General features: G+C 36.0%; 1 protein-coding gene across 1 annotated transcript; it reads left to right on the top strand.

Moving 5' to 3' along the window:
- The first annotated feature begins 2,701 nt into the window (after positions 1–2,701).
- Positions 2,702–19,364, top strand: LOC111148826 (transmembrane protease serine 11B-like). Its single transcript, XM_022505647.1, has 10 exons — positions 2,702–2,712; positions 4,009–4,127; positions 10,881–10,996; positions 11,082–11,149; positions 12,496–12,656; positions 14,262–14,300; positions 15,325–15,499; positions 17,834–18,093; positions 18,432–18,574; positions 19,203–19,364. The coding sequence occupies exons 1-10, from the start codon at positions 2,702–2,704 to the stop codon at positions 19,362–19,364; spliced, it is 1,254 nt and encodes a 417-aa protein (XP_022361355.1).
- The last annotated feature ends 4,853 nt before the right edge of the window (positions 19,365–24,217 follow it).

A 24,217-nucleotide genomic window follows, 5' to 3' on the forward strand; every position in this document is an offset into this window, starting at 1 on the left:
CTTGTCTATCTTTCCAATATTGGGGGCAGTTGTTTGCTCTGTGTCTTCTCCTCAGTTATGGACCCAAAAAAAGAGTTGCCAATTTCATAGTCTGGTAAGCTTTATACTTCTTCTTAAGATGGAATGGCAACTTCCAAGCTCCTTACATACGGAATTGCAATATCCAGTATAAATAGATAACTCACATATACCCATAAGAAAGAAGATAAATAACCCAATAGCTAGATACATGAACAAAATTCTCAGAAGGAGAAGCCCAGAATGAAAATGATAATTATCCTCACTGGTAATTAGGGAAATTTAAATGTAAATCACAATGAAATACAATTTCATTTACATCAGAATGGTGATATTATTTATATTAAAATTGGTACCTTGTGAAAATTCATTTGTCAGAAACTTCTGCCTAGTTATAGCTGATGTCAGCTGGGGAAGAAGCCAGTATAAATGGAACTGGTCAAGCACAGAGTTAGGATTATCCCAATTTACCACAAAACTGTTTTTTAGGTCTACCTTCTAGAAGACCAATCTAGGAGTAGGCTTTTTTTTTTTTCTAAATAGCCGAGTCAAGGAAGTTTGTGATTCCCTGGATGACTCCTGTCTTGAAACCATAGAAATATGAAAGTCATTAATACTGGTCATACAAGTGTCATCATATTTGTTCTCTAGATTTCACCCAGCCCATGAAAACAAACTAATCAACACTGGACGTCACACATAAACCTAGGAAACACTGATCTCCTCAAAAGCTACACCAGAAAGCCCTTATTTTAATTATCACTATCATCATCGTCACCCTCATCATCATCACCATCATTGTTCCTGACAACACCACAGCAATCAGAATACTATGTACAGGTAAATGGGATTTTATTTGGGAGATTAAGTCTACAAAACCTAGCAAGTTCTTAGATTATCTTTTAGCTTTTTGTTAACTGCTTGCTTTCCATAATTTAGATTTTTATTTCTGTACACTGTTAAAAAAATGCTATTGTTTCTGAGGTCCGAAATTTTGGCAAAATCTTTGGGAAAGTTTCTGGAAGTTAAAAAAAAAAAAAAAGAATCCAATCTCAGCAAAATTTTGCTTACTTTTTTTTTTTATAACAACACTACCACTTTTGTTCTCTAGTAATGTAATTAAAATAATATTTTCTAATATGAAAATGTTGTCTTGGAAATGATTTAAAAATGTAAATTTCATTATAGATTTTTGTAATAATGTACTTAGAATCCAGGTCCTCAATTGGCAGCTGGCAGACTCCAGAGTGTCCTCAAAACTTCACAGATTTTCAAATAAATTCCCTCTGTAGACTCTCTGCTTTTCCGCAATTCCAGGGGAAAGTTATTGGTGGAAGCCATTCAACTCATTTGATCATTAATTTCTCTGTTCCTTATTCACAACTCTTTCCCTAATGACTAAGTCCTCTATGAAAAAAAAAAAGTTGCTCTCTATAAAATTTGGAGAATTTTGCACTGGAATTCTAACAGTCTTCCCTGTATAACAAAATTCAGGTAAATCGAATTCAAATAGTCTATAAATTAAATTCTAATCAATGAAAATTACAGTTATTGTAATGCTTTGTAGTTTAACTGCTAATGCAATATCAGAAGGTAGTTGTAAGAGCATCTAATCTAGGAAATAATACCCGGTATAGACTATAGGGATAAATTAGTAAAATTGATGCTTTAAAATTGTGAATCATGAAGTTACCATTATTTTTATTGACATTATTATTGTGATTTGATTAAGGGAAATGTTTGATTATGCCAGAAGAGTGACAAGCCCTTACTTGAATTAGATTCAATACAAAAATGAGGCAGTTATAGTTTAATTAAGTGTATGGAGCTGGTTAAATTCATTGAAGATTAATTTTTAACCTGTTTTGTCAAATGAGTTCATTCTGGAAAGCAGATTTCTGTTTTAAAAAAAAGGCCAAAATTAATCTGCTAAGTGAGAAAGTAAATTGTTTCATGAATGGAAACTTTTAAAAATATTTAAAACATCATTTCAATAATTTCAGCTATTATTCAAAAATAATAATCAATTCCTAGAGTCCATGCATCACAGTTACTAGAGGAAGGGTTGAATAAAACATAAACAACTATGATGTTTTAGATATAAAAGTATATCCTTACTTATAATAGGAAGAAATTCATAATGAAAGGGAAAAAAGCATCAGTGCTATTGTTAACAAACTATTCTCTAGCACTTCCCAGAGCTTCTAAAAGAAGCTTCCAAAGAAATATAAACTGTAATCTGGTGATTACTTATATAGAAACCATTTCAGCTACTTTAGAGTCATTATTCGGGGTACATAATGTTAAAAGTCCTTCAAATTAATTTGCACATTTCAGAAAGACTAAGCTACCACACTACGTTACGACCGGATAATCCAAAACAAACTTGAGACCTCAGTATCACAGTAAACATTTCTACTTATTTGAAAAGATTTATTATCAGATAGTCATTGGGTTCTAAATAGCTATTAATTACCTTAATTGCATACTCCTTTTGAAGTGTGATTCATCTAGTGTAAAAAACACAATACCTGAATGGCTCTGCTCTGAGGATGAGATTAAGCAGCAGGATTCCGGTATGAAAGCATACATGGAATGCATCTGAAATAGGGAGTTTCTTTGAGGAGTTTTGACAAATAATTCTGGCTCTGGAAAACACTAATTAACAAGTCATCAAAGGGGTATGAAGAAGAGGTAGGATTAAGAATAGAGAACAGAGCAGAGAGGGAATAAAACTGGGTGGAGTTGTACAGTTGTGTCATAAGGTAATATTTGTTTTTTTAAAGGAACTTCTCTACCTAAAAATAAACTGGTTCTCAAGGGATCAAAACAAAAAGATTCTCATATTCATAGGGAATATCTAATGTGCCAAATATATCCCCTGATTATAAACTCCTCTGTTTTACAAGTTTTGTTTTCGGTGATACAGAATATGAAAGATTGAGGAAGCTGCTTAAGCTACTTTGAAATTTGCAATCAGATTTTTTTAAAAAAAGATTTTATTTATTTAATTGAGAGAGAGAGAGAGAGAGAATGAGCATGAGCAGGTGAGGAAGGGCAGAAGGAGATGGAATAGCTGAGCAGGGATCCCAGTACAGGGCTCCATCCCGGGACCCAAGGATCATGGCCTGAGCTGAAGGCAGACTTTTAACTGACTGAGCCACCCAAATGCCCCTGAAATCAGAATTTTATGAGTGCTTGTTAAAGCTCTTTCTCCAAATCAGCAATTTCATGACATCATGTCTTTTAAAATATGAATGATAAATAACTAGTGTCCAAACTTTATATAGATTAGACTGAGGGTAACCATTAGATCTAATTATAACTCTAGACCACTCCATTTGGGTGATGCCAAGTCACCATATTTTCTGATTATTTTTCATCTAATTAATTAGCTTTAATGATGATGAAACTTACCTCTTAATTTATGTGACTCAAATAATCCATGTTTATTATAGAAACATTAGAAAATATAGTTAAGAAAAAAAGTAAACAAAAAAGAAAACTCTACCTATAATCTTATAACATAACAGGAGTTATGGGATAACTGAGGTTGGCATCATGGTATTTCTTTTCACATTTAATTAAAACTTACAAATGGTTATATTGTATATTTGTTTATAAATCTATATATGTCTGTATACATGGTATGATTATAGTCAAAAATACAATCAGACCACACCTAGTATTTTATAACCTGCTTTAGATAAATAAAAAGAGCAAATCAATTTCTCTTCAGAGAAACCATGCATCTCTGAAGTGAATCTTGCTCACTGCAATATCCCCAGAAGCCAACACAGTACTCAAATAGGATTTGTTTAATGAATGAGCATTAGGGTGTACCCTCTTTGAGATGTTTAAGGCTTCTATGCTTCATGCTGAAATAAGGACCTATTCATAAATTATATATTATGTTATATGAGTTGAAGGAGAGCCAGGTAAATTTAGAATGTCTATCATCTGATTTGAACCATTTTTTTCCTTTTATAGGTATGGCATATCCTCCCAGAGAAGATCTTGGTCAGCATGGATGGTGATCTTTATTTTTCTTGGAGTGACAGCAATCTTGGGAATAACTATTGGTCTTCTTGTTCATTTTCTGGCAGTTGGTCAGTATTGCCTATTTTTCATTTTCACCTTGCTACTAAATCTCCTTTTATTTTTAGATGATGGTAAGAAACATGAATAATTAAATTTTTTCATGGAAAATTTCTCATCTATTTACTGTTATTTCAATGTAATAATTCTCTGTTATTTAATACCAAGGTTTATAAATTTTTTTGAATCAAATGCCTCCTTGAGCCACTCTGTAACATATTACCAACTATGAGAGTATGGGCAAAACTGAAAATTTCAATATTTTGAGGCCAAAATGCATTGTCAATAAAGGAGCTTATGCAATAGGTTAGTAGTTGAATTGTTATATCTTTTAGTAAATATATCTAAAAATTTGGAAATCCCTACTCTTCTTGGCTCAATTCTGGTTATTAAGATATAATTGCTAAATAGCAATGGATAAACCACTAATGTATCATCTTTTTAAAAAATTTAGTTCAGGGGCACCTGGGTGGCTCAGTGGGTTAAAGCCTCTGACTTCGGCTCAGGTCATGATCCCAGGGTCCTGGGATCGAGCCCCACATCGGGCTCTCTGCCCCGCAGGGAGCCTGCTTCCTCCTCTCTCTCTCTGCCTGCCTCTCTGCCTACTTGTGATCTCTGTCTGTCAAATAAATAAATAAAATCTTTAAAAATAAATAAATAAATAAATAAAATAAAAATTTGGTTCAATTTAATTAGCATACAGTGTATTATTAGTTTCAGAGATAGTTTAGTGATTCATCAGTTGTGTATAACACCCAGTACTCATTACATCAAGGGCCTTTCTTAATGTGCATCATCCAGTTACCCCACCCCCCCACCCACTTCCCCTCCAGCAACCCACAGTTTGTTTCCTATAGTTGAGAGACTGTTATGGCTTTTCTCTCTCTGTTTTTGTCTTATTTTCTCTTCCCTTCCCCTATGTTCATCTATTTCTTAAATTATACATATGAATGAAATAATATCATATTTATCTTTTTCTGACTTACTTATTTTGCTGAGCATAATACTGTCTAGTTCCATCCATGTCATTGCAAATGGCAAGATTTCATTCTTTTTTTGATGGCTGAAATATCTATATCTATATCTATATCTATCTATATATCTCACCTCTTATTTATGCATTCATTTGTCGATGAACATCTGAGTGCTTTCCATATTTTGGCTATCATGGACATTGCCGCTATAAATTTTGGGGTGCATGTGCCCCTATGAACCACTATGTTTGTATCCTTTGGATGAATACCTAATAGTGCAATTGCTGGGTCATAGGGTAGCTTTATTTTCAACACTTTGAGAAATCTCCATACTGTCTTCCAGAGTGGCTGCACCAGTTTGCATTCCCACCAACAGTGAAAGAGGGTTCCCCTTTCTCTGCATCCTCACCAACATCTGTTGTTTCCTGAGTTGTTAATTATAGCTGTTCTGACCAGTATGAGGCAGTATCTCATTGTAATTTTATTTGTATTTCTCTGTTGCCAAGTGATGCTGAGCCTTTGTTCATGTGTCTTCTTTGGAGAAATGCCTGTTCATGTCTTCTGCCCATTTCTTGACTGGATTTTTTGGTTTTGGGGTATTGAGTTTGATAAATTCTTTAAGATTTTGGATACTAGCCCTTTATCTGATAAGACACTTGCAAACATCTCCCATTCTATAGGTTGCCTTTTAGTTTTGGTGACTATTTCCTTTGCTGTGCAAAAGCTTTTTATCTCGATGAGGTCCCAATAGGTCATTTTTGTTTTCATTTCCATTGCCTTTGAAGACATCTCTAACAAGAAGTTGCTGCAGCTGGGGTAAAAGAGGCTGCTCTCCTATAGGATTTTGTTGGATTCCTGTCTCACATTTAGGTCTTTCATCCACAAAGATGTCTCATCTAACGGTAGATAGTAGAAGTGACTGTATGTTTTTATAAATTTAATCTTATCTTAAAAATCTTTGTTAACACCATAATCAGAAATCTTGGTATTCCAAATTATTTTTACCTTTTAAAAAAATAAAACCTTAAATTTGTGAAGCTATTTAATATTTTCAAAGAAATTTGACACCCATTATTCCACTTGATCCTCATGATAATTCTTTGAGCTAGGGAGGGTAAGTTTTACTACTATCACTGTTTTCACATGCAAAAAATCAAGATTGAGAAATGAAAAGTGCTTATTATTATAGGCTTTTAAGTGTCATAGATGAACATAAACCCAGACCTTAGCATTCAAGTGTATTATTCTACTTTATCATAAGTTTTTCTGTTTTATTTCTCTGAAATATATTACCCTATACAATAATGAAGCATAGGATGCATTTTCCTAATGCAAATTCCAGCTTTTTCTTCAACCTGGCCTCTCCTTTGTTTTCCCTAACCATCTTTTTTTTTTCTTTTAAAGATGTATTTATTTGAGAGAGAGAGAGAGAGAGCGAGAGAGCACATTGGGGGAAGGACAGAGGAAGAGAGTCTTCAGGAAGACTCTCCACTGAGCACAGAGCCCTAGGTAGGCCTTGATCTTACCACCCATTAGATCATGATCTGAGCCAAAACCAAGAGTTGGGTGCTTAACAAACTGAGCCACCCAAGTGCCTTATGTTTTTTCTACCCATCTTGGTTTCAAACTTCAGAACTTGTCCTTCAAATGCGTAAGGTATGCATACCATCTCTTGCCTGCTGTGTCAACCCCTGAACTCTCTGTAGTCTGGATCCTTCTGTCCTCTGTTTGATTCTGCTCATTAAAAAATAATGTTCATTATATAATTTCCCCTTAAGGAAATTTGCTCCAAGTTTACCAAATCAAGCCCTGTGAAGAAGCCCAGTAGCTTAATTAGTTATCCTTCCAAAATATAATTTGTATTTTAATAAGTCTTTTCTTCTGGAGAAACCATGCATTCATGGACTGGAGTGATGCAAAAGGGAGAACTGCAGACATCCTGGCTCAAGCAGGACAAGTGTGGGATGAAAATTTTCCCTTGACTTTTTCTACATGGTTAACCACCTATAATTTCAAATACAAGGCTAGATGGACTTCTATTACCTGTAATTAAGTTAATTGAACTAGGTTCCTTGTGCAATAAAAATACACTTTCAAAACTCGTGTAAAGGTTGTCTGGAGTCAGTCTGAAAGATGGATTTGCTCTAGAATTCAGAATTAGGAATGAATACAATCTTTGTTAATACTAAGAGCAACTTAAGTTGGATGACACCTAGAATAATCTCTCATTCAAGTGGTATGAAATTAGTTTCTCTCTCTCTGAATATGTCTATTGTTTTCAAGACATTATTTTTCACTTTCTACTTCTTGGATTAACTCAGATTAATATTCCACAAGGATCATTATTCTAGAAAGGACTGATTCAGCTCTTCCTTAACTATTTTATTTAACAAAACTATTTCGAAAAGCTTACACAGACATTTATAAACAATTGATAAATCCTTCAGATAGTTTATCTAGTAGTTCTAAACCCTGGCTTCCTCTCAGAATCACCTATGGAGCTCTTCCAAAGAAGTGTCCATTCCCTTAGGTTTTCTGATTCAGTGAAACTGGGGCAGCGCCTGCCCATGTATGCCTTTTAGAAGCTCTGTAGATATTCTAATAAATAGATAGTGTTGCAACCCATAGGTCTAAAGCAATGTTTTATAAAGGTGGTAAAATATATTTCTATCTTAAAATATAAATTTTATTATAAACCTTGGGATATGGACAGATTACTACCTAAATACTGATCATTGCTATGTCTGTAAAATTATGATTTTAATTATGATATGATTTTATATTATTATTTTGATTTAATTATGATTATGATTTTATAGACCACAGTGTAGGATACAGATAGATTCCCATTCAATTTATCTAAGTAATTGTATTATTCAGCTCAAGCTGCCATAACAGAATACCATAGACTAGTGTCTTAAAACAACAAATATTTATTTTCTTACAGTTTTGAGGGCTGGAAGTCCAAGATCAGAATGCCAGCAGGGTTACTATAGCTTCACATGCCCTTTTTTTCTGTGGTATATGGGGTTGGGGGGTAATTTTCAGGAGAGAGAAAGAAGGATCATTCTCTTATATCTCCTCTTATAAGGCTATCAGTTCTATTGGTTTCTGATTTAACCTAATGACCTGATTTATGATCTGATTTAACCTTAATTACCTTGCTAAAGGCCATATCTCTAAATATAGCCACATAGGGGGTTAGGGCTTCAACATATGAATTCTAGGGGGACAATTCAGTTTATAAAAATAAGCAAGGGAAAATAAACTAAAAAATTGCACCTCAAATCAATCTGATTTTCCAGTAATATAACTACACATATCTAAACATCATGGTTTCTTTAAATATGGGCATGATATGTATGACTTTTGACAAATTAATCTGCCTACCTGGGACATCTGGGTGGTTCATTTGGTTAAGGGTCTGCCTTCAGCTCAGGTCATGATCTCAGGGTCCTGAGATAAGAGTCCTACATCAGGGTCCTTGGAGCCTGCTTCTCCCTCTCCTTCTGCCCCTCCCCCGACTTGTGCAAGAGTTCTCTCTCTCTCTCTCTCTCTCTCACACACACACACACACACACACACACACATTCTCTCTCCCTCAAATAATAAATAATATCTATATGATAAAATAAAATAGTTTCCTAAAAAAAAAAAAAAAGAGAGAGAAATCTGCCTCTCTGTAAATACCCAAGTCCAGCATACTGGATGTAACACAAAATTAGCAGATTCTAGTTGTTTGCTCTTCTATTTGATGATAGACTTCATAGATCAAAAGCATGACATGCTAAGAAAGAGAATCTTGGAGTTTATTTTTGCAATTTAGTCTTTGTGATTAATGAAAAAAATGTCCAGAAGGCTAAAGTGATATACCAACATGCATACCCAATTGGTGGGAGGATTTAAACTAGCTCCTCTAACTTCATATGCATTATTCTTTCAGAAAGACCTTAGGTAACTTCTTAGAACCTAGCATTTGATTTTCATATATACCACTTGCCATGAGGAAAAATATAGGAGACCATTGAAAGATAAGAAACTAGTTTTTATTTTATTTTATCTTATTTTTTTTATTTTTTATTTTATTATGTTATGTTAGTCAGCATACAGTACATCATTAGTTTTTGACGCAGTGTTCCAAGAGTCATTGTTTACATATAACACCCAGTGCTCCATGCAATATGTGCCCTCCTTAATACCCATCACTAGGCCAACACATTCCCTACCCCCTTCCTTTCTAAAACCCTTCATTTGTTTCTCAGAGTCCACAGTCTCTCATATCTTAGATTGAAATGATATTCCTGACTTCCAGGATAATGAATTATTTCAGCTCAGAGATCATATTTTTTAAACCCTATTAATAGCATTCCTTAGAGATTATGTGGTACTTTTTTTTTTTTAAAGATTTTATTTTACAGAGAGAGAGAGTGTGAGAGAACACAAGCAGGGGGAACAGCAAACAGAAGGAGAAGGAAAAAGCAGACTCCCCACTGAGCAGAGAGCAGGGCTCCATCTCAGAACCCTGGGATCAGGACCCAAGCCAAAGGCAGCCACTTAACTGACTGAGCCATCCAGGTCCCCTGGTACTTTTTTAAATGGATCAAAATTACTATTGTTCTCAAAATATATGAATGGCTAATTGCTTAACCAAAACAGGATACTATTTTATATTAGTTCCAATTTTTATTTATCTTATTTTTTAAATTTTTTTTATTTTAATTCAGTTCAGTTAATCAGAGGTACAAGTCTGTGATTCATCAGTCATACCTAGTGCTCATTATATCACCTGCCCTCCTTAATGTCCATCATGCAGTTACCTCATCCTCCCACCTCCCTCCCCTCCAGCAACTCTCAGTTTGTTTCCTATGATTAAGAGTCTCTTATGCTTTGTCTCCCTCTCTGGTTTCATTTTGTTTTATTTTTTCCTCTCTTCCCCTAAGATCCTTTGTTTTGTTTCTTAAATTCCACATATCAGTGAGATCACATGATAATTGTGTTTCTCTGATTGACTTATTTTGCTTAGGATAATACCCTCTAGTTCCATCCACATCTTTGCAAATGGCTTTTTCCTATTTTTAGAAGTCATGATGTGAAAGAACTACCTCTAGGCCTGTCCTGTTTTAAATTGCAGTAGCCTAATATATTAGGTAAAGCCATTTACATTCAGGGACCAGACAGAATGGAGAATGTGAGACCTTGTGATGCTCACCAAACACCAGCCACCATATACTGGAGGGAAGTAGAGGGCAGTGGGAATTCCTCAAGGAATGACTACAAAGAATAGAAAGCAGGCTGATAGACAATGAGGCAGAAGAAAAATTATAAGAGGGTGTAGATCATCCACAGAGTGAAGGGGAATGTTTGTAATATTTCCTTATCAGAATATTTCCATATCAGAAGTGCTTAGAAAGAGTAATTGGGTAATCACTATTATGAGAATTTAGATTGCATATGAAAAATGGGTTTCATCTCTAGTGCACACTCAGGTGGATTGTTATTGACTGCCTGGATTGCTGTATTGAGGTGGATCCTGAGGATATTCCTGGCTTTAATAGGGCAGTAACATCTATTATCATATGAAGAAAGGAGGAGTATCACTTCATGAAAGCTGGGGGTTGCCATTTCTAGAATGAGTGGGTATTCACTCCCTTTCATTGCTTTCCACTGTCTTTCTCCCTCCCTCTGATTATTTAAAAATCTGGGTCAAATGTTAATTTCGAAACAAAGATATGGAGGGATTTGAGGGTATTTGTTATTTTAAAATTCTTTGAGTATTTCTTTGTTTCGCAGGAAAGATTTTCTATTACCAAGGTGATTTTCATATTTCTGGAGTTACATACAATGATAGTTGTGAAAACGGAGCTTCACAATCCAGCACAGATCTGAGCAAAAATATAGAGACTAAAGTAAGTCAGAGATTTCTTTTAATAATTTTATAATAAATTTGATTGAAACCGATATGGTGGCCACTTTGTTTCTTTCTCTTGACAGATGTTGGAGGCTTTTCAAAATTCGAGTATATATAAAGAATATATCAACTCTCAGGTCATCAAAATTCTGTAAGTGCAAATTCCATCAGGATCTTATGGAAGGGAAGGTAGATGATATGTCACATCAGCCATGGTTTTAAATAAGAACAATAGAAAAAATAGAGAGAGAGATGGAAAGAAAAGAAAGAAAAAAAGAAGGAAAGAAAGAAATGAAGAAAAGAAAGAAAGACCCATAAATTAAAATGTCATTGCAATTAACAAATTTCTGTTCAGAATAAGAACTGTTCTGTACAAATATGTAATCCCTACACTTGAAGGGTAATTGTAAGGCTATTGGTAGCAGCCAGTCCTAACTGACTGCTATGATGAAAGATAATTTTAACTCTGTGAAAAAAAGAGTCCCATCTGGTTGTTTTGCTACTAACCTACTAGCTTCCTCTTCTCCCATTCACATCCATCTGGCCATACCTTTCCTAAAATAATCTTCTTTTGGTCTCTTTAGTAATCACTATCATTATAATGACTGTGAAGCAAAGTGAATTTTAGTGTCATTTAAGATAAAATTTGTCTAAATAGGACTTTGAAGTATGCTTGAGTATGCTGATGGTCAAGAGGGATTCAGGGAGGAGGGTATCATAGAGCACAGGGGATAAGTGATAAAGCAAGAGGATACTTATAATTTGGTAATTGCCAATATCCATTCTGGGGAAATTCTGAACTTCCAAAACAAAACAAAAAATTCCAGCTGGCCAGAAAACCAATCAACTAACCAACCTACTTACAAGCAAAAACTTTCTATTGAAAATAGAAGTTGTGGGTATTTTAAAAAATTGTGACTTGTTTTGAAACTCTTCCCAAATGAATTAATCTCTTTTCTAATTAATAAAAAGAATGTAATGAATATACAGATAGTGGATATTCTCTTTACGCTTTAGAGTTATCTTTCTGAGATTTCTCATTGTACAGCTATATTGGCATAGAGATGTATAAGAAATTATAGGGAGAAGCTTAGTACCAGCTCCTGAATATATGTTAGGAGTTATCTTTCAAATGGTTCCTGGTCCTGCATTTATCTCTTTTTCTAAAGTTATTAGAAAATATCTGCACAAGATATGGTTTTTACTGTTTTAATAAAATCTTAAATCAATCATTTGTTGACCAATACTCTGTTTCTCACATGTGTTCAAAATACTCTGATTTCTAGTTTGTAATTCACATATTCCATGACCAATACCTGTGAACCAGTCAGAAGATTTTTACAGACCCTTACCCTTTATACATACTGAGACAATATCTGTGTATTGTTCTTTAGCACATGTAAAGGAAATATGACAAAATATAGGAAATTCAATGTGTTCACAAAATGTTTACAAAAATCAAGAAACAGCAAACTAGAACATTTCTGTTTTTTCTAGTCCTGATTCCAATGGCTCAAGTGTACAGTTCCAGCTGACATTCAAATTTCCTCCAGCAAAGAGGGATAGCATGAAGACTGAAGTTGAAGCTATCTTTCATCAGATATTGAAAGACAACGTGGCATTATGGAATGCAGTCCCTACTTCCATGAGACTCATAGGTATTTCACTTATTTCCATTATTTTCTGTACTTGGGTTTTTGGGCTCTTTGAAAAAAAAGTGCTAGGAAAAAAACGAACCAGAAGTTTCAGGAATTTGCTTTGGGAAGAAAAATATACTTCTTAAATTCTGGTACTCTTACCAATGAGTTGGCATGAAAGGGGCAGTGCTATAAAAATATTTGAAGAGTGATAAGAAGGAGGGCTAAAGTGTGGGCATATACTTGAGCTTGGAAGGTTTCACGTTTTTGTATGAAAAAGGAAGTGAAGGACTCTAATTGAAGCATTATTCCTCCCCTCTACTCTTGTCAGGATCTCATTATAGGAAACAGATTTAGGACTTACTTGATCATTTAGTGTGGAGACTGCTGCGTAAGAGGGAAGTTGGAGATAGGGAGTTCTCACTGCTACTTGGGAAATGGGAATGATACTAACAGAAAAAAATTGTCTGGAATAATTTCCTAGAAAACAAGGGAACAAAATTATTTCGCCCCAGTACATGTAGAAAGTGAAGTCTGTAAAGATCTTGAAGATCCTGCAAAGCTCTTGAATCTCTCATCTGGATTGTTAAAGGCCTGTTAGGTAATAAGCATGTATTTCAGAGCTCAGTTTTGTGGTTTTCCAGACTGAGAGTTGGTCCTAGTGTACTTGAAGTCTATCAAGGCTGACAATTTCCAGTTATAGCTCCTTTGCCTCACAATCCTTGTCACCAGTGGACCAAGTGAATTTAAACTAGAGTTTCTCAAAAGAACAACACAATTGCTCTGTGGGTAGCTGTTGGGAAGGAAGGCTGCCCCTCTGTGCCCTAGGGGTTTAGTCATCACTTGTTGGTGGGTCTTCCTGTAGTTCCCTGTTCTTTCTTTTTGTCTCTAAAGTCTTTTCCTAGGGGCACCTGGGTGGTTCAGTCAGTTAAGAATCTGATCTTGGTTTTGGCTTGGGTCATGGTCTCAGGGTTGTGAGATCAAGCCCTTCATGAGGCTCCATGTTCAGCAGGGAGTTAGCTTGAGATCCTCCCCCTCTCCCTCTGCCCCTCTCCCTGCTTACACTGTTTCTCTCCCTCTCTAATAAATGGGTGAATCTTTTAAAAAATATAATAATAAAAATAAAGAATTAAGTCTCTTACTAATAGAAAAGAGACTTGAATTTAAGTTAAATTCACAAAATTTCATAATTCAGTCACAGAAATGAGATGACTCTAAAGATGAGAGGCCCAATGAAATAAAATTTTAATTAGAATTTTTCTGTTTGTAGATAACTCTGAGCATTTTCAGAGAGATGAGAATTATCATAAGGAAAAAAATCCAAAGGTAATTAATTCCCAGTCCCTCTTTAAGTGAGAATGTCAGCTTCTCACCTCAGTAAATATTTTGCTACAACTATAACAAAATTGAGAGCTCTGTTTTATATTTCCTTTCCCCTGTCCTATACTACTTGGTAGATATGTGTAGAGATGGTCAAAATATAGAAAGTAGGAGGGAGAAGGGTTGTTAACTGATATGTGAACAGTCTGAATAGTTAATTGGGCTAGGAAGGTAGCATGTATGTTCCTAGATTAAAAATAATTGCTTGACTATATTTTATTAATTTTATTTTTTTTTTAATTTCAGAAATCAGCAAGGCTAATGTTGAAATACTTACCAACAACTGTAAGTTTAGAAACTATAATATATTTAACATTCACAAATATTTCCCTATCATTATTCTAAAAAGTGTCTTGAAATATATCATTAAGTAGCCCATTAAGTAATCTTTCTAAATTATTGGATATACCAGATATATATCTGGAATTTCTTTTGAAAAACACTGGCCTTTGAATTTTAACATTTGTAAGGAGTTGTCCAAAGGATGAAATTAGAACTGATTTCAAAGAATGTAATCATGAGTGAAAAATATAATATCTGAGTAAGTTAAAAAAGACTGAAGGGAAAAAAGACAACTTAGGATAGTAAGAAAATACATTTATTATAAGATAAAAAATAGTTCTGAAATCTTTTAAATGAATTCTTTTTAGAGTATCATGTTGCACACAAGATATACCCATGCATTCATTCACTCAATGGTGTATTTATTATCTACATGGGACTTTATGGATAGCGCTTCATAGGCTGTACGAGTTACAGACATAATGAAATAAAGTCTCCACCTTCAAGAAATTTGCAGTCTAGTGGGAGAGATGAGAATTATAGCAAATAGATAAAATAAAAGTCATCAAAAGATGCTCAAGAGTGAAAAAAGTATAAGTAAAAGTCATCCAAACCAAGATGGAGTCAGGTACCATGATCCCAGTACATTCTAGGAAAGACACAGCATTGCTTAGTAGCTGCTGGACAATAACTGAAGGGCTTCAAGTTATGCTTTAAGATGTATTTCTTGTCAAGAATAATCAAAGAGGGGCACCTGAGTGGCTCAGTGGGGCACCTGGGTGGCTCAGTGGGTTAAGCCTCTGCCTTCAGCTCAGATCATGATCTCAGGGTCCTGGGATCGAGTCCCACATCTGGCTCTCTGCTCAGTGGGAAGCCTGCTTCTCCCTCTCTCTGCCTGCCTCTCTGTCTACTTGTGATCTCTCTCTCTGTCAAATAAACAAATAAAATTTAAAAGAAAAAAGACTCTCAAAAAAAAAAAGGAATAATCAAAGATAGCTCCTCCTATGTAAATAAATCCTTTCTTTAGGTTGTGGAAGATCATCCAACAGTATCATACCAGGCAACCGAATTGTGAATGGGAAAAACGCCCTGGTGGGGGCATGGCCATGGCAAGCCAGCATGCAATGGAAAGGTCAACATTATTGTGGGGCATCTCTGATAAGCAGCCGGTGGCTATTATCTGCAGCTCACTGCTTTGCTAAGTAAGTGCAAAATTCTGACTAACTGTAGGATTCTGGGTGCGGGCCTATTTGGGTCATCTGTGGGGACTGATCTAAATGTGTGAACATTCACCAAAGCCAAATGAAATGTATAATTACCTGCATACCTGAAAGGCAGCAGAAGCATTTAAATTTGTCAAAGAGGAGGGGCGCATGGGTGGCACAGTTGGTTGAGCAGCCAACTCTTGATTTTGCTCAGGTTGTGATCCCAGGGTGGGGTGGGAGCTTGTATCAAGCTCCACGCCCAGCACAGAGTCTACTTAAATTTCTCTCTCCCTCTCCTTCTACCCACCCCCACGCTTGTGCACATTCACTCTCTCTCTCTAAAATAAATAAATAAAGCTTTAAAAAAATTAATTTGTCAAAGAGGAAAAGGTGAATAGAAGTAATTCACATTTTGAGAATAGCTACTTGGGCCTGACATTCAGTGCTTTATTTACATTTACATTTTATTTAATCATAACAATAATTCTGTACAGAAGGTATAATTTAATCTATTTAAAGATGAAGAAACTAGGTCTGAATGAAATGGTGACGTGACTTGGCAAATTTCATACAGTTATTAAATTAACAGAAATTGAATGTGATGCCAGGTATGTCTGATTCCAGTTACTACATGCTTATTTGCCTTGTCCTCCAGGTACTTTACTACCTAACTGAAAATATTTAAATGTGATATATTAAAGGTATTAATCAGTATAGTGTAGAAGATGCCACACTTACAACAAGACAATTAGTTCTGTGAAAATTTGATGAAGAAGGTGAGCATATCCAGCTGAGAGATGAAGATGTAAGATTAACCTGGACCCTATAGATAAAAGATTTGATTGATGGGGTAGGTAGATGGGAAAGAGCAATACGCCTTTTGGATTTGGAAAAGCACCTTCTTCAGATGCATTGAGGTGGAACAACACAGGTTGTATTCCATAGACAGCAAACAAAAAAGAACAGTTTGAAGTAGAGAAGGTTTGTTAAAATAAACATTAGAAAATTCACTCTGGGAAATTTGTTGTATTGATTGGGCACATTTCTAGTTGACCAGTTGCTAACTTCCTGAAAAAGTCTCCTTTATAAAGGATGGTTGCAGGATCTGTCTCTGAAGCAATTTTCAAAAGGTAGTCGATACAAAGGAGACCACCCAGGGGACTTGTTAAAAGTATGGGTCCTGGGGCACCTGGGTGGCTCAGTGGGTTAAGCCTCTGCCTTCGGCTCAGGTCATGATCTCGGGGTCCTGGAATCAAGCCCCGCATCGGGCTCTTTGCTCAGCAGGGAGCCTGCTTCTCCCTCTCTCTGCCTGCCTCTCTGCCTACTTGTGATCTTTGTCTGTCAAATAAATAAATAAAATCTTAAAAAAAAAAAAAGTATGGGTCCTTCAGTATCACACCAGACCCCTTAAATATAAGTCTCAGGAGGTGGAGCCTGAATTGATTCTAAGGGAGCAGAGTTTAAGAATCACACTGAGTGTGGGCAGTCACCGAAAGTTTCAGAATGGGAGAAGGATTGAAGAGTGTTACCCTACATCAAGTTTTTGAAAATTAAAAACAAAACAAAAACAAAAACAGCAACTGACATTTTGAGGGAAGATGAGAAAAATTAAACAGGAAGTTAGGTCTTAAATTGAGAAAGAGTTTCAGTGAAGAACTGGAGAAATAATCAGAAAATTTAAATTAGAAGCCAAAATGCACTTAATAATAGGGTGATTGGGTAAGAACAAATAACAATTTTTTTATGTACAAAGATGTCCAGAGCCTGCCACGGGCTCTTGGAACCCAGAGTGTTTGGCAATAAGAGTGATTCTGGGCCCCGTCCACTGAGGCTACTCATATGACTCCTAACCCACGTCAAATGCTCAGAAACTGGGTGGGGTTTTAGTAGCAGAAGACATCTGTGGCTCTAGCTAGGAGGATTTGCAGAAATCTGACAGATCTAATAGTCTTTAGCACTGTTTTATTTGCCATATCTCTGTGTCAAAGACATCCTTAAAAGGGCACCTGGGTGGCTCAGTGGGTTAAAGCCTCTGCCTTCGGCTCAGGTCATGATCCCAGGGTCCTGGGATAGAGCCCCGCATCGGGCTCTCTGCTCAGCAGGGAGCCTGCTTCCTCCTCTCTCTCTCTGCCTGCCCCTCTGCCTACTTGTGATCTCTGTCAAATAAATAAATAAATCTTTAAAAAAAAAAAGACATCCTTAAAAATAAAAATATGGTACTTTCTTGTGTTGGCTGGGAGCCTCGTGCTTTACAGTTATGAGGTAATAACCACTATAGACACCATTATTGCTCAAAAACTGCATGTATTTTAATTAAATTATGTCTTTCAGGAAAAATAATTCAGATGATTGGACCGTCAACTTTGGAACAGTAGTAAATAAACCATATATGACACAGAAAGTCCAAAACATTATTCTTCATGAAAATTATAGCAGCCCTGGGGTTTATGATGATATTGCCCTTGTGCAGCTTGCTGAAGAAGTCTCTTTTACAAAGTATGTTCGTAGGATTTGTCTTCCTGAAGCCAAAATGAAGCTCTCAGAAAATGCCAGTGTTGTAGTTACAGGATGGGGAACACTTTATATGAATGGTAAGTTTTTCTGTAAAAAAGTAATAGCTTCATGGGAATAATCATTTAAACAATCAATTAATCAATCACTCTCTCATGCAATTAATCAGTCAGTAAGTATATCAAAAAGAAAATCAAGGGGTGGGCCAAAATGTCTTCAATTTCTAAAATACCTCTGGGAGTTAAGAATTGGAAAAGTTGGAATTATGTGTGAGGCAGCAATAAACACCAAAAAGGGACCAGTCTATGCTGCGACTGGCCTGGTGCTTGCTGACCAAAAGAATCTGCTTTATTCTATGTATGTTCATTGTCTCCACAAAGTTAAGATCTTCATAATACACAGAATTTATTGCCTTTAGGTCCCCTTCCAGTAATACTTCAGCAAGCCTCTGTGAAGATTATTGACAATGAAGTCTGTAACGCTCCGCATGCATTATCGGGCACAGTGACTGATAAGATGCTATGTGCTGGATTTATGTCAGGAAAAGCTGACGCTTGTCAGGTATGTGTAGACACATCAAATCATTTTCTCCCAAAGTACTAATTAAATGGAAGCTTTTGTCAACACAAAATTTTTGTGTGTGTGAATGATTTCCATAGAGTAGCTTATATTGATCCACATAATGGATATTTATTGATCCCAGTTATGTATCCGACAGCAGGCTAGATGCTGGGGATGCACTGGTGAACAAAATCCCTGCTCTCATTGAGTTTTTAGTCTAGGAGTCCATACCAAGGGCAATACTTACCTGGTAATACAATAAATTTGGCCCTATTTTCTGGGAAATCTGCACAATAGAATACTACCTCTTCCTTATCCAAAGATGCAGCAGGAGGTCTAGCATGTGCACACTTCCCCCATTCTTCACGCTTTATTATGCATCATTTTCTCCATAGTCAAGGCTGAACTCATATAAAGTCTGCTCTGTCCAATCTGACCTATGGCAGCTATAGGCAATATATTTTGGTTTGTAGTTGCCCAGGGTTTTGAATAAACCCAAGTTCTACAGTTCTGAGCCCAAAAGAGGGTAAACTATTTTCAGTGCCCAGGGGCTTTTGATAAATCCAGAGAAACAGTGAAAGGAAATTCTTTAATGGGGCAAGAAACATGTCTTCCTATCTTCTTCTAGAATGATTCTGGTGGACCACTAGCTTACCCGGACTCTAGAAATACCTGGCACCTTGTTGGAATAGTAAGCTGGGGTGATGGATGCGCTAAAAAGAATAAGCCAGGTGTTTACACACGAGTGACTGCTTATCGTGATTGGATTACTTCCAAGACTGGACTCTGAAAGAAAAGTAACTTTGGAATGGAATATAAAAACAACTGCAGGGTATTCTTATCTGTTGCTTCAAGTCTTTTTCTTTGATTGTTGATATAAATCCTTTTCTTACATTCAAATACATAAAGGTCTTTGTAAATATTTTATTTTATCTAAAACACTATCCATTCATTTAATTATCTATTCAGATAATATAGGAAACAGCAAGGAAAAAAAAGATGGCCAAAATATTTTTATTAATAGCGTTGTTCTTTTTTTTGGAATTTTTAAATTTAAATTCAATTAGCCAAATCATGGTCTAGTTCTGATTTATCTTACCATTATATTCAGAATTTACCTTAATTTATTTTTCAAAATTTAAAGAAATACACACTTTGTTAGTATGAGAACATATATACTGGGTCTACCAAATAAATTATTTTTCATTCTGTAAATTATTATTTTGTCAGATAAATTAATAGACATTCATTTTTATTTATACATGAGATAGTTTGTGTACCTTGTATAATCATACGATCTTGGAGTGGAGAAGGAATATGAGCTAGAAAGTTTCTCAATTTATAGTAAAGGAAAGTAAAGACTAGAGAGGAAAAATTATTTGCTTAAAGTCACTATTCAGTTGTGACCCTCATGTGAACTTCCCCTGGTAGACTTTAGATCCCAAATCAGTCGGGAGTACAAAAATAATTTTTAGGTTGCAATTATTTATATGACATTTTATTTGTGTCATCTTTTTGATATTTGTCTTCACTTATAGCAAAAATAATGTGAGGTCTTCGAGGGCAGGGAACTGTGTGACAGCTATTGTAATAAGTCTCTTAACAGTGCATGTACAAATAAATGTATGGAGGGCTGACTTGTAGCCTCTGCAAATTATTTACCTTTTGTAATTTCCTAAAATTAAAAAAAAAGTAGCTGATATTTCCAAAAGCAGCTAAAATAAACTAGAAAAAAATACTCCTTCCTTCAATTGTTTGTGATGTTACTCTTTCATTCTTTCTTCATTATAAAATATGATTCAAGTGATATGCATGATGTCAAGCCAATCCATAGCCAGGTGGGACACGATGGTGTTTTCTCTCCCCACTCCTTTCTCAGGAAGGTCACACATATTTATTGAGCACCTAGAGTGTTCCAGGAATATCAGGTATAGTCACAGTATCTTCTTTCAAAGATGCTGCATTTAGTGGACAAAGATGGGCAATAAACATATAAATTAGAGGTTTCTGGGTTGTGATAAATGTAATGAAGAAAACAAAGAGTAATAGGATAGGAAATAGTGGGGAAGATGAGGGGTACTTGAGACTGGACAGTCTGAATAACTTTTCCAAGACAGTAACATTTGAACTGTACCTGAAGAGGCAAAACATACAAAACACCTGGGAGAAAGAGAAATCCTAAAGGAGCAAGCATAAGTAAATGAGGTGGTCCTGTGGGCAGAAGCAAGGCAAACATGGCTGAAGCCTGGCAGGTAAGTGAGGATGGTGGAATATATGAAAACGTGGCTGGGGATCAAGTCAAATAAGACTTTGTAAAGACCTTGGATTTTATTTTAACTGCAGTGGGGGCCCCTTGAGTTTTCTAAGCAGAGGTGTGAGTGTGATGACCTAAAATCACACTTTGAGAAGATCGCTTTAACTTTGATGAAGAGAATGGACTGGAGTTGGAGTGAAGGTTCATAATGAAAAGCACAAAGAAAGATTAGAAATCTATTGCACTTGTCCTGGCAAGAAACGAATGCATATTCACCCTTTTCCTCGGGTCAGGAGCTTAACTAGGATAACAGAAGGAATCCCTTTATAAGCCAATTGGATTTATCAAAGTAGAGGAAAAAAGAAAGGCATGAGCTTTTTTAAATTCCATTGCTAAGAGATGTAAGAGGTATTACTGGCTACCTCTTCGTCTTATAGATACTTAATTCAGAAGCCAGATATCTGTGAACTTATTTCTTTCCTCCCCAGCATTATGAGCATGGTGTCTTAGCTTAGGATGCTAAAAAATTACCATAGCCTTAGTGCCTTAAACAACATATATTTATTTCTTACAGTTCTGGGGTTAGGAAGTCCAAGATTAAGGTGCCAACAGATCTGGTGTCTGGTGTAAGGGCTGCATCTCCAAAAACCATAACCATATCAGGGATTAGAGTTTCAACATATGAATTTTGAGGAGGCACAGTCAGTCCATAGACCATAGATCTCAGTCTGTATGGGGGAAAATCAGTTGGAACTAAGTGAACCCTAGCACTGATTGGGTAGGGTTAGAGTTTTCATCTTTTTTTTTTTAATTTTTTTTAAAGATTTTATTTGTTTATTTGACAGAGAGAGATCACAAGTAGGCAGAGAAGCAGGCAGAGAGAGACGGGGAAACAGGCTCCCTGCTGAGCAGAGAGCCCGATGCGGGACTCAGTCCCAGGACCCTGAGATCACAACCTGAGCTGAAAGCAGAGGCTTAACCCACTTAGCCACCCAGATGCCCAGGGTTTTCATCTTTTATCTAGCCTCAAATTAACCAGCTAGCTTCGGCCTTAATAAAGAGCTATTAAGGGGTGCCTGGGTGGCTCAGTGGGTTAAGCCACTGCCTTCGGCTCAGGTCATGATCTCAGGATCCTGGGATAGAGCCCCGCATCGGGCTCTCTGCTCAGCAGGGAGCCTGCTTCCTCCTCTCTCTCTCTGCCTGCCTCTCTGCCTGCTTGTGATCTCTCTGTCAGATAAATAAATAAAATCTTTAAAAAATAAATAAATAAAATAAAGAGCTATTAATAATGACTTCCTTTTTCAAGGATTGTATTTATTTATTTATTTGCTATTTATTTATTTATTTTAAAGTTTATTTATTTGAGAGAAAGAAAGAGTGTGTGAGTGCTTGTGAATGGGGGGAGGGGCAGAGAGAGAGAGAGATTGAATCTCAAGCAGACTCCACATTGAGCATGGATCCCAGACTTTAGGCTCGATCTCACAACCCATGAGATCATGAACTGAGTTGAAACCAAGAGTTGGACACTTAACTGACTGACCCACCCAGGCGTGCCAGGGATTGTGTATATAGTAGAAATATCTCCAAACTATCAGCAGATGAAAATTAGAAAACTTTCATATTGATGCATTTAGGAAACACTTTCACAAAAGAGAAAAAAAGTGATGCAAAGTATTGGGGTGCCTGGGTGACTCAGGTTAAGCCTCTGCCTTCAGCTTAGGTCATGATCTCAGGGTCCTGGTCAAGCCCCACTCTCTGTTCATTGGGGAGCCTGCTTCTCCCTCTTTCTGCCTGCCTCTCTGCCTACTTGTGATCTCTCTCTCTGTCAAAAAAATAAAATCTTTAAAAAATATATATATATTATATGTATAATTTATATATATATACATATATATGTGATGCAAAGTATTGAGAATTATTTTAAATTTATATTTTCTATTTAGTCTTAGATATAGACCTAACTGTCCAAAGCCTACTGGAAATTCTATTCCCTTGACTGGAATTTTTCTTGCAAACTCACAAATATCTTTATGTTTTCCTTACTGAGTTTAAATACTATAGTCAACCCTGACATATGTCTCTATTGCCCTTGCTTCCTTCTCTATCCACCAGCCAGCCTGCCCAAACCACAACTTGGTTATACTCCATTCTCTAACTTTTTGGTACATAATCCTGTTTGCTGACAGCAGCTGGAGAAAAAGGCACACCATGCTCACTAGTCTCACTTTAAAATCATGATCCCAAATCTCAAATAGGTCCTTAAAACTCCCTGAAAATCCTTTTGTACTCTAGTGAAAACCCTCTCAACATTCTCCTAAATAACTCCTTCACCCTTTCTCTCCTGTCGTTAATTTAACAGTTTCTTCTCCTTACACTCACCTGATAATTTTGCTCATTATTTCACCAAGAAAGAAGAAGGAATCAGATGAGAGTTCCTACTAGCACTTACCATAAAAATCCATCAATCTACTTGTTTCTTGAAGAGCAATATAGGCAAGTGAACTCTGGAGCTAAACTGCCTGTCTTCAAACCATAGCTTTGCCTTACTCTACTTTGCCTTACTCTACGCTTACTAGATGTGTGACCTCAGACAAATGGTTAAACATCACCATATCATGTTTTCCTTGATATGACAGGGATAAGAATGTATCTACTTCACCATGTTACTGTGGAGTTTTGAAGAAGTTAACAAATGTAATGCACTTAAAACACATAGCAAATGCAAGAGCTGTTAGCTTTTACTGTCATCTGTCTGTCCTTTCGTTACAGTGGATCAACTGTTGGATTAACACCAATCTGAGGCCGAACTCTACACCTGTGATAGCCTCTCTGCATTCATCTTCTCAAGGACTTTGTTTCTCTCACTGTCACCTACCCCTCTTACATCATCAATTTTACCCTCTGTACTGGATCATTTCCATAGACACAGCAATTCTATATTTCCCAGACAAAAACGAAGGTTTTTTTTTTTAAACCCTACATTTCCTTCCTGCCATATTTCTCTGCAAATATGGTTGAAAGTGTTGTTTCATCTCTTTTCCTTCTATTTTCTCAAACTCATTCCAGTCAAGATATTGACTCAGACACTGCTTTAAAACCATATCTCTCAAGGTTATCAGTATATTACATGTTGCCAGCTCCAAGGCTCAATTATCAATCCTCTTCTTATTTAACCTATCAATAGCATTTAGTAGTATGGATCATGCCCTATTAAAACACTTTCTTTTTGCTTTAATTTTTCATTGAAGTATAGTTGACATACAATTTTATATTAGTTTAGGTATATAATGTATTGATTTGACAGTTATATATGAGATGTATTATATATGAGATATATGGATATATATGAAATATATGAAATGTATATATGAAATATGAAATATATATGA

This window comes from Enhydra lutris, unplaced genomic scaffold (genome assembly GCF_002288905.1).
Source record: "Enhydra lutris kenyoni isolate GAN:26980312 unplaced genomic scaffold, ASM228890v2 scaffoldscaffold21, whole genome shotgun sequence".
NCBI classification, from domain to species: domain Eukaryota; kingdom Metazoa; phylum Chordata; class Mammalia; order Carnivora; family Mustelidae; genus Enhydra; species Enhydra lutris.

What these genes read in the sequence shown, in the direction of transcription:
- LOC111148826 (XM_022505647.1), top strand. An exon ending in GCAAAAATATAGAGACTAAA is followed by an intron (nt 10,997 to 11,081) that starts GTAAGTCAGAGA and finishes TTCTCTTGACAG; the next exon opens with ATGTTGGAGGCTTTTCAAAA. An exon ending in GAAAAGCTGACGCTTGTCAG is followed by an intron (nt 18,575 to 19,202) that starts GTATGTGTAGAC and finishes ATCTTCTTCTAG; the next exon opens with AATGATTCTGGTGGACCACT.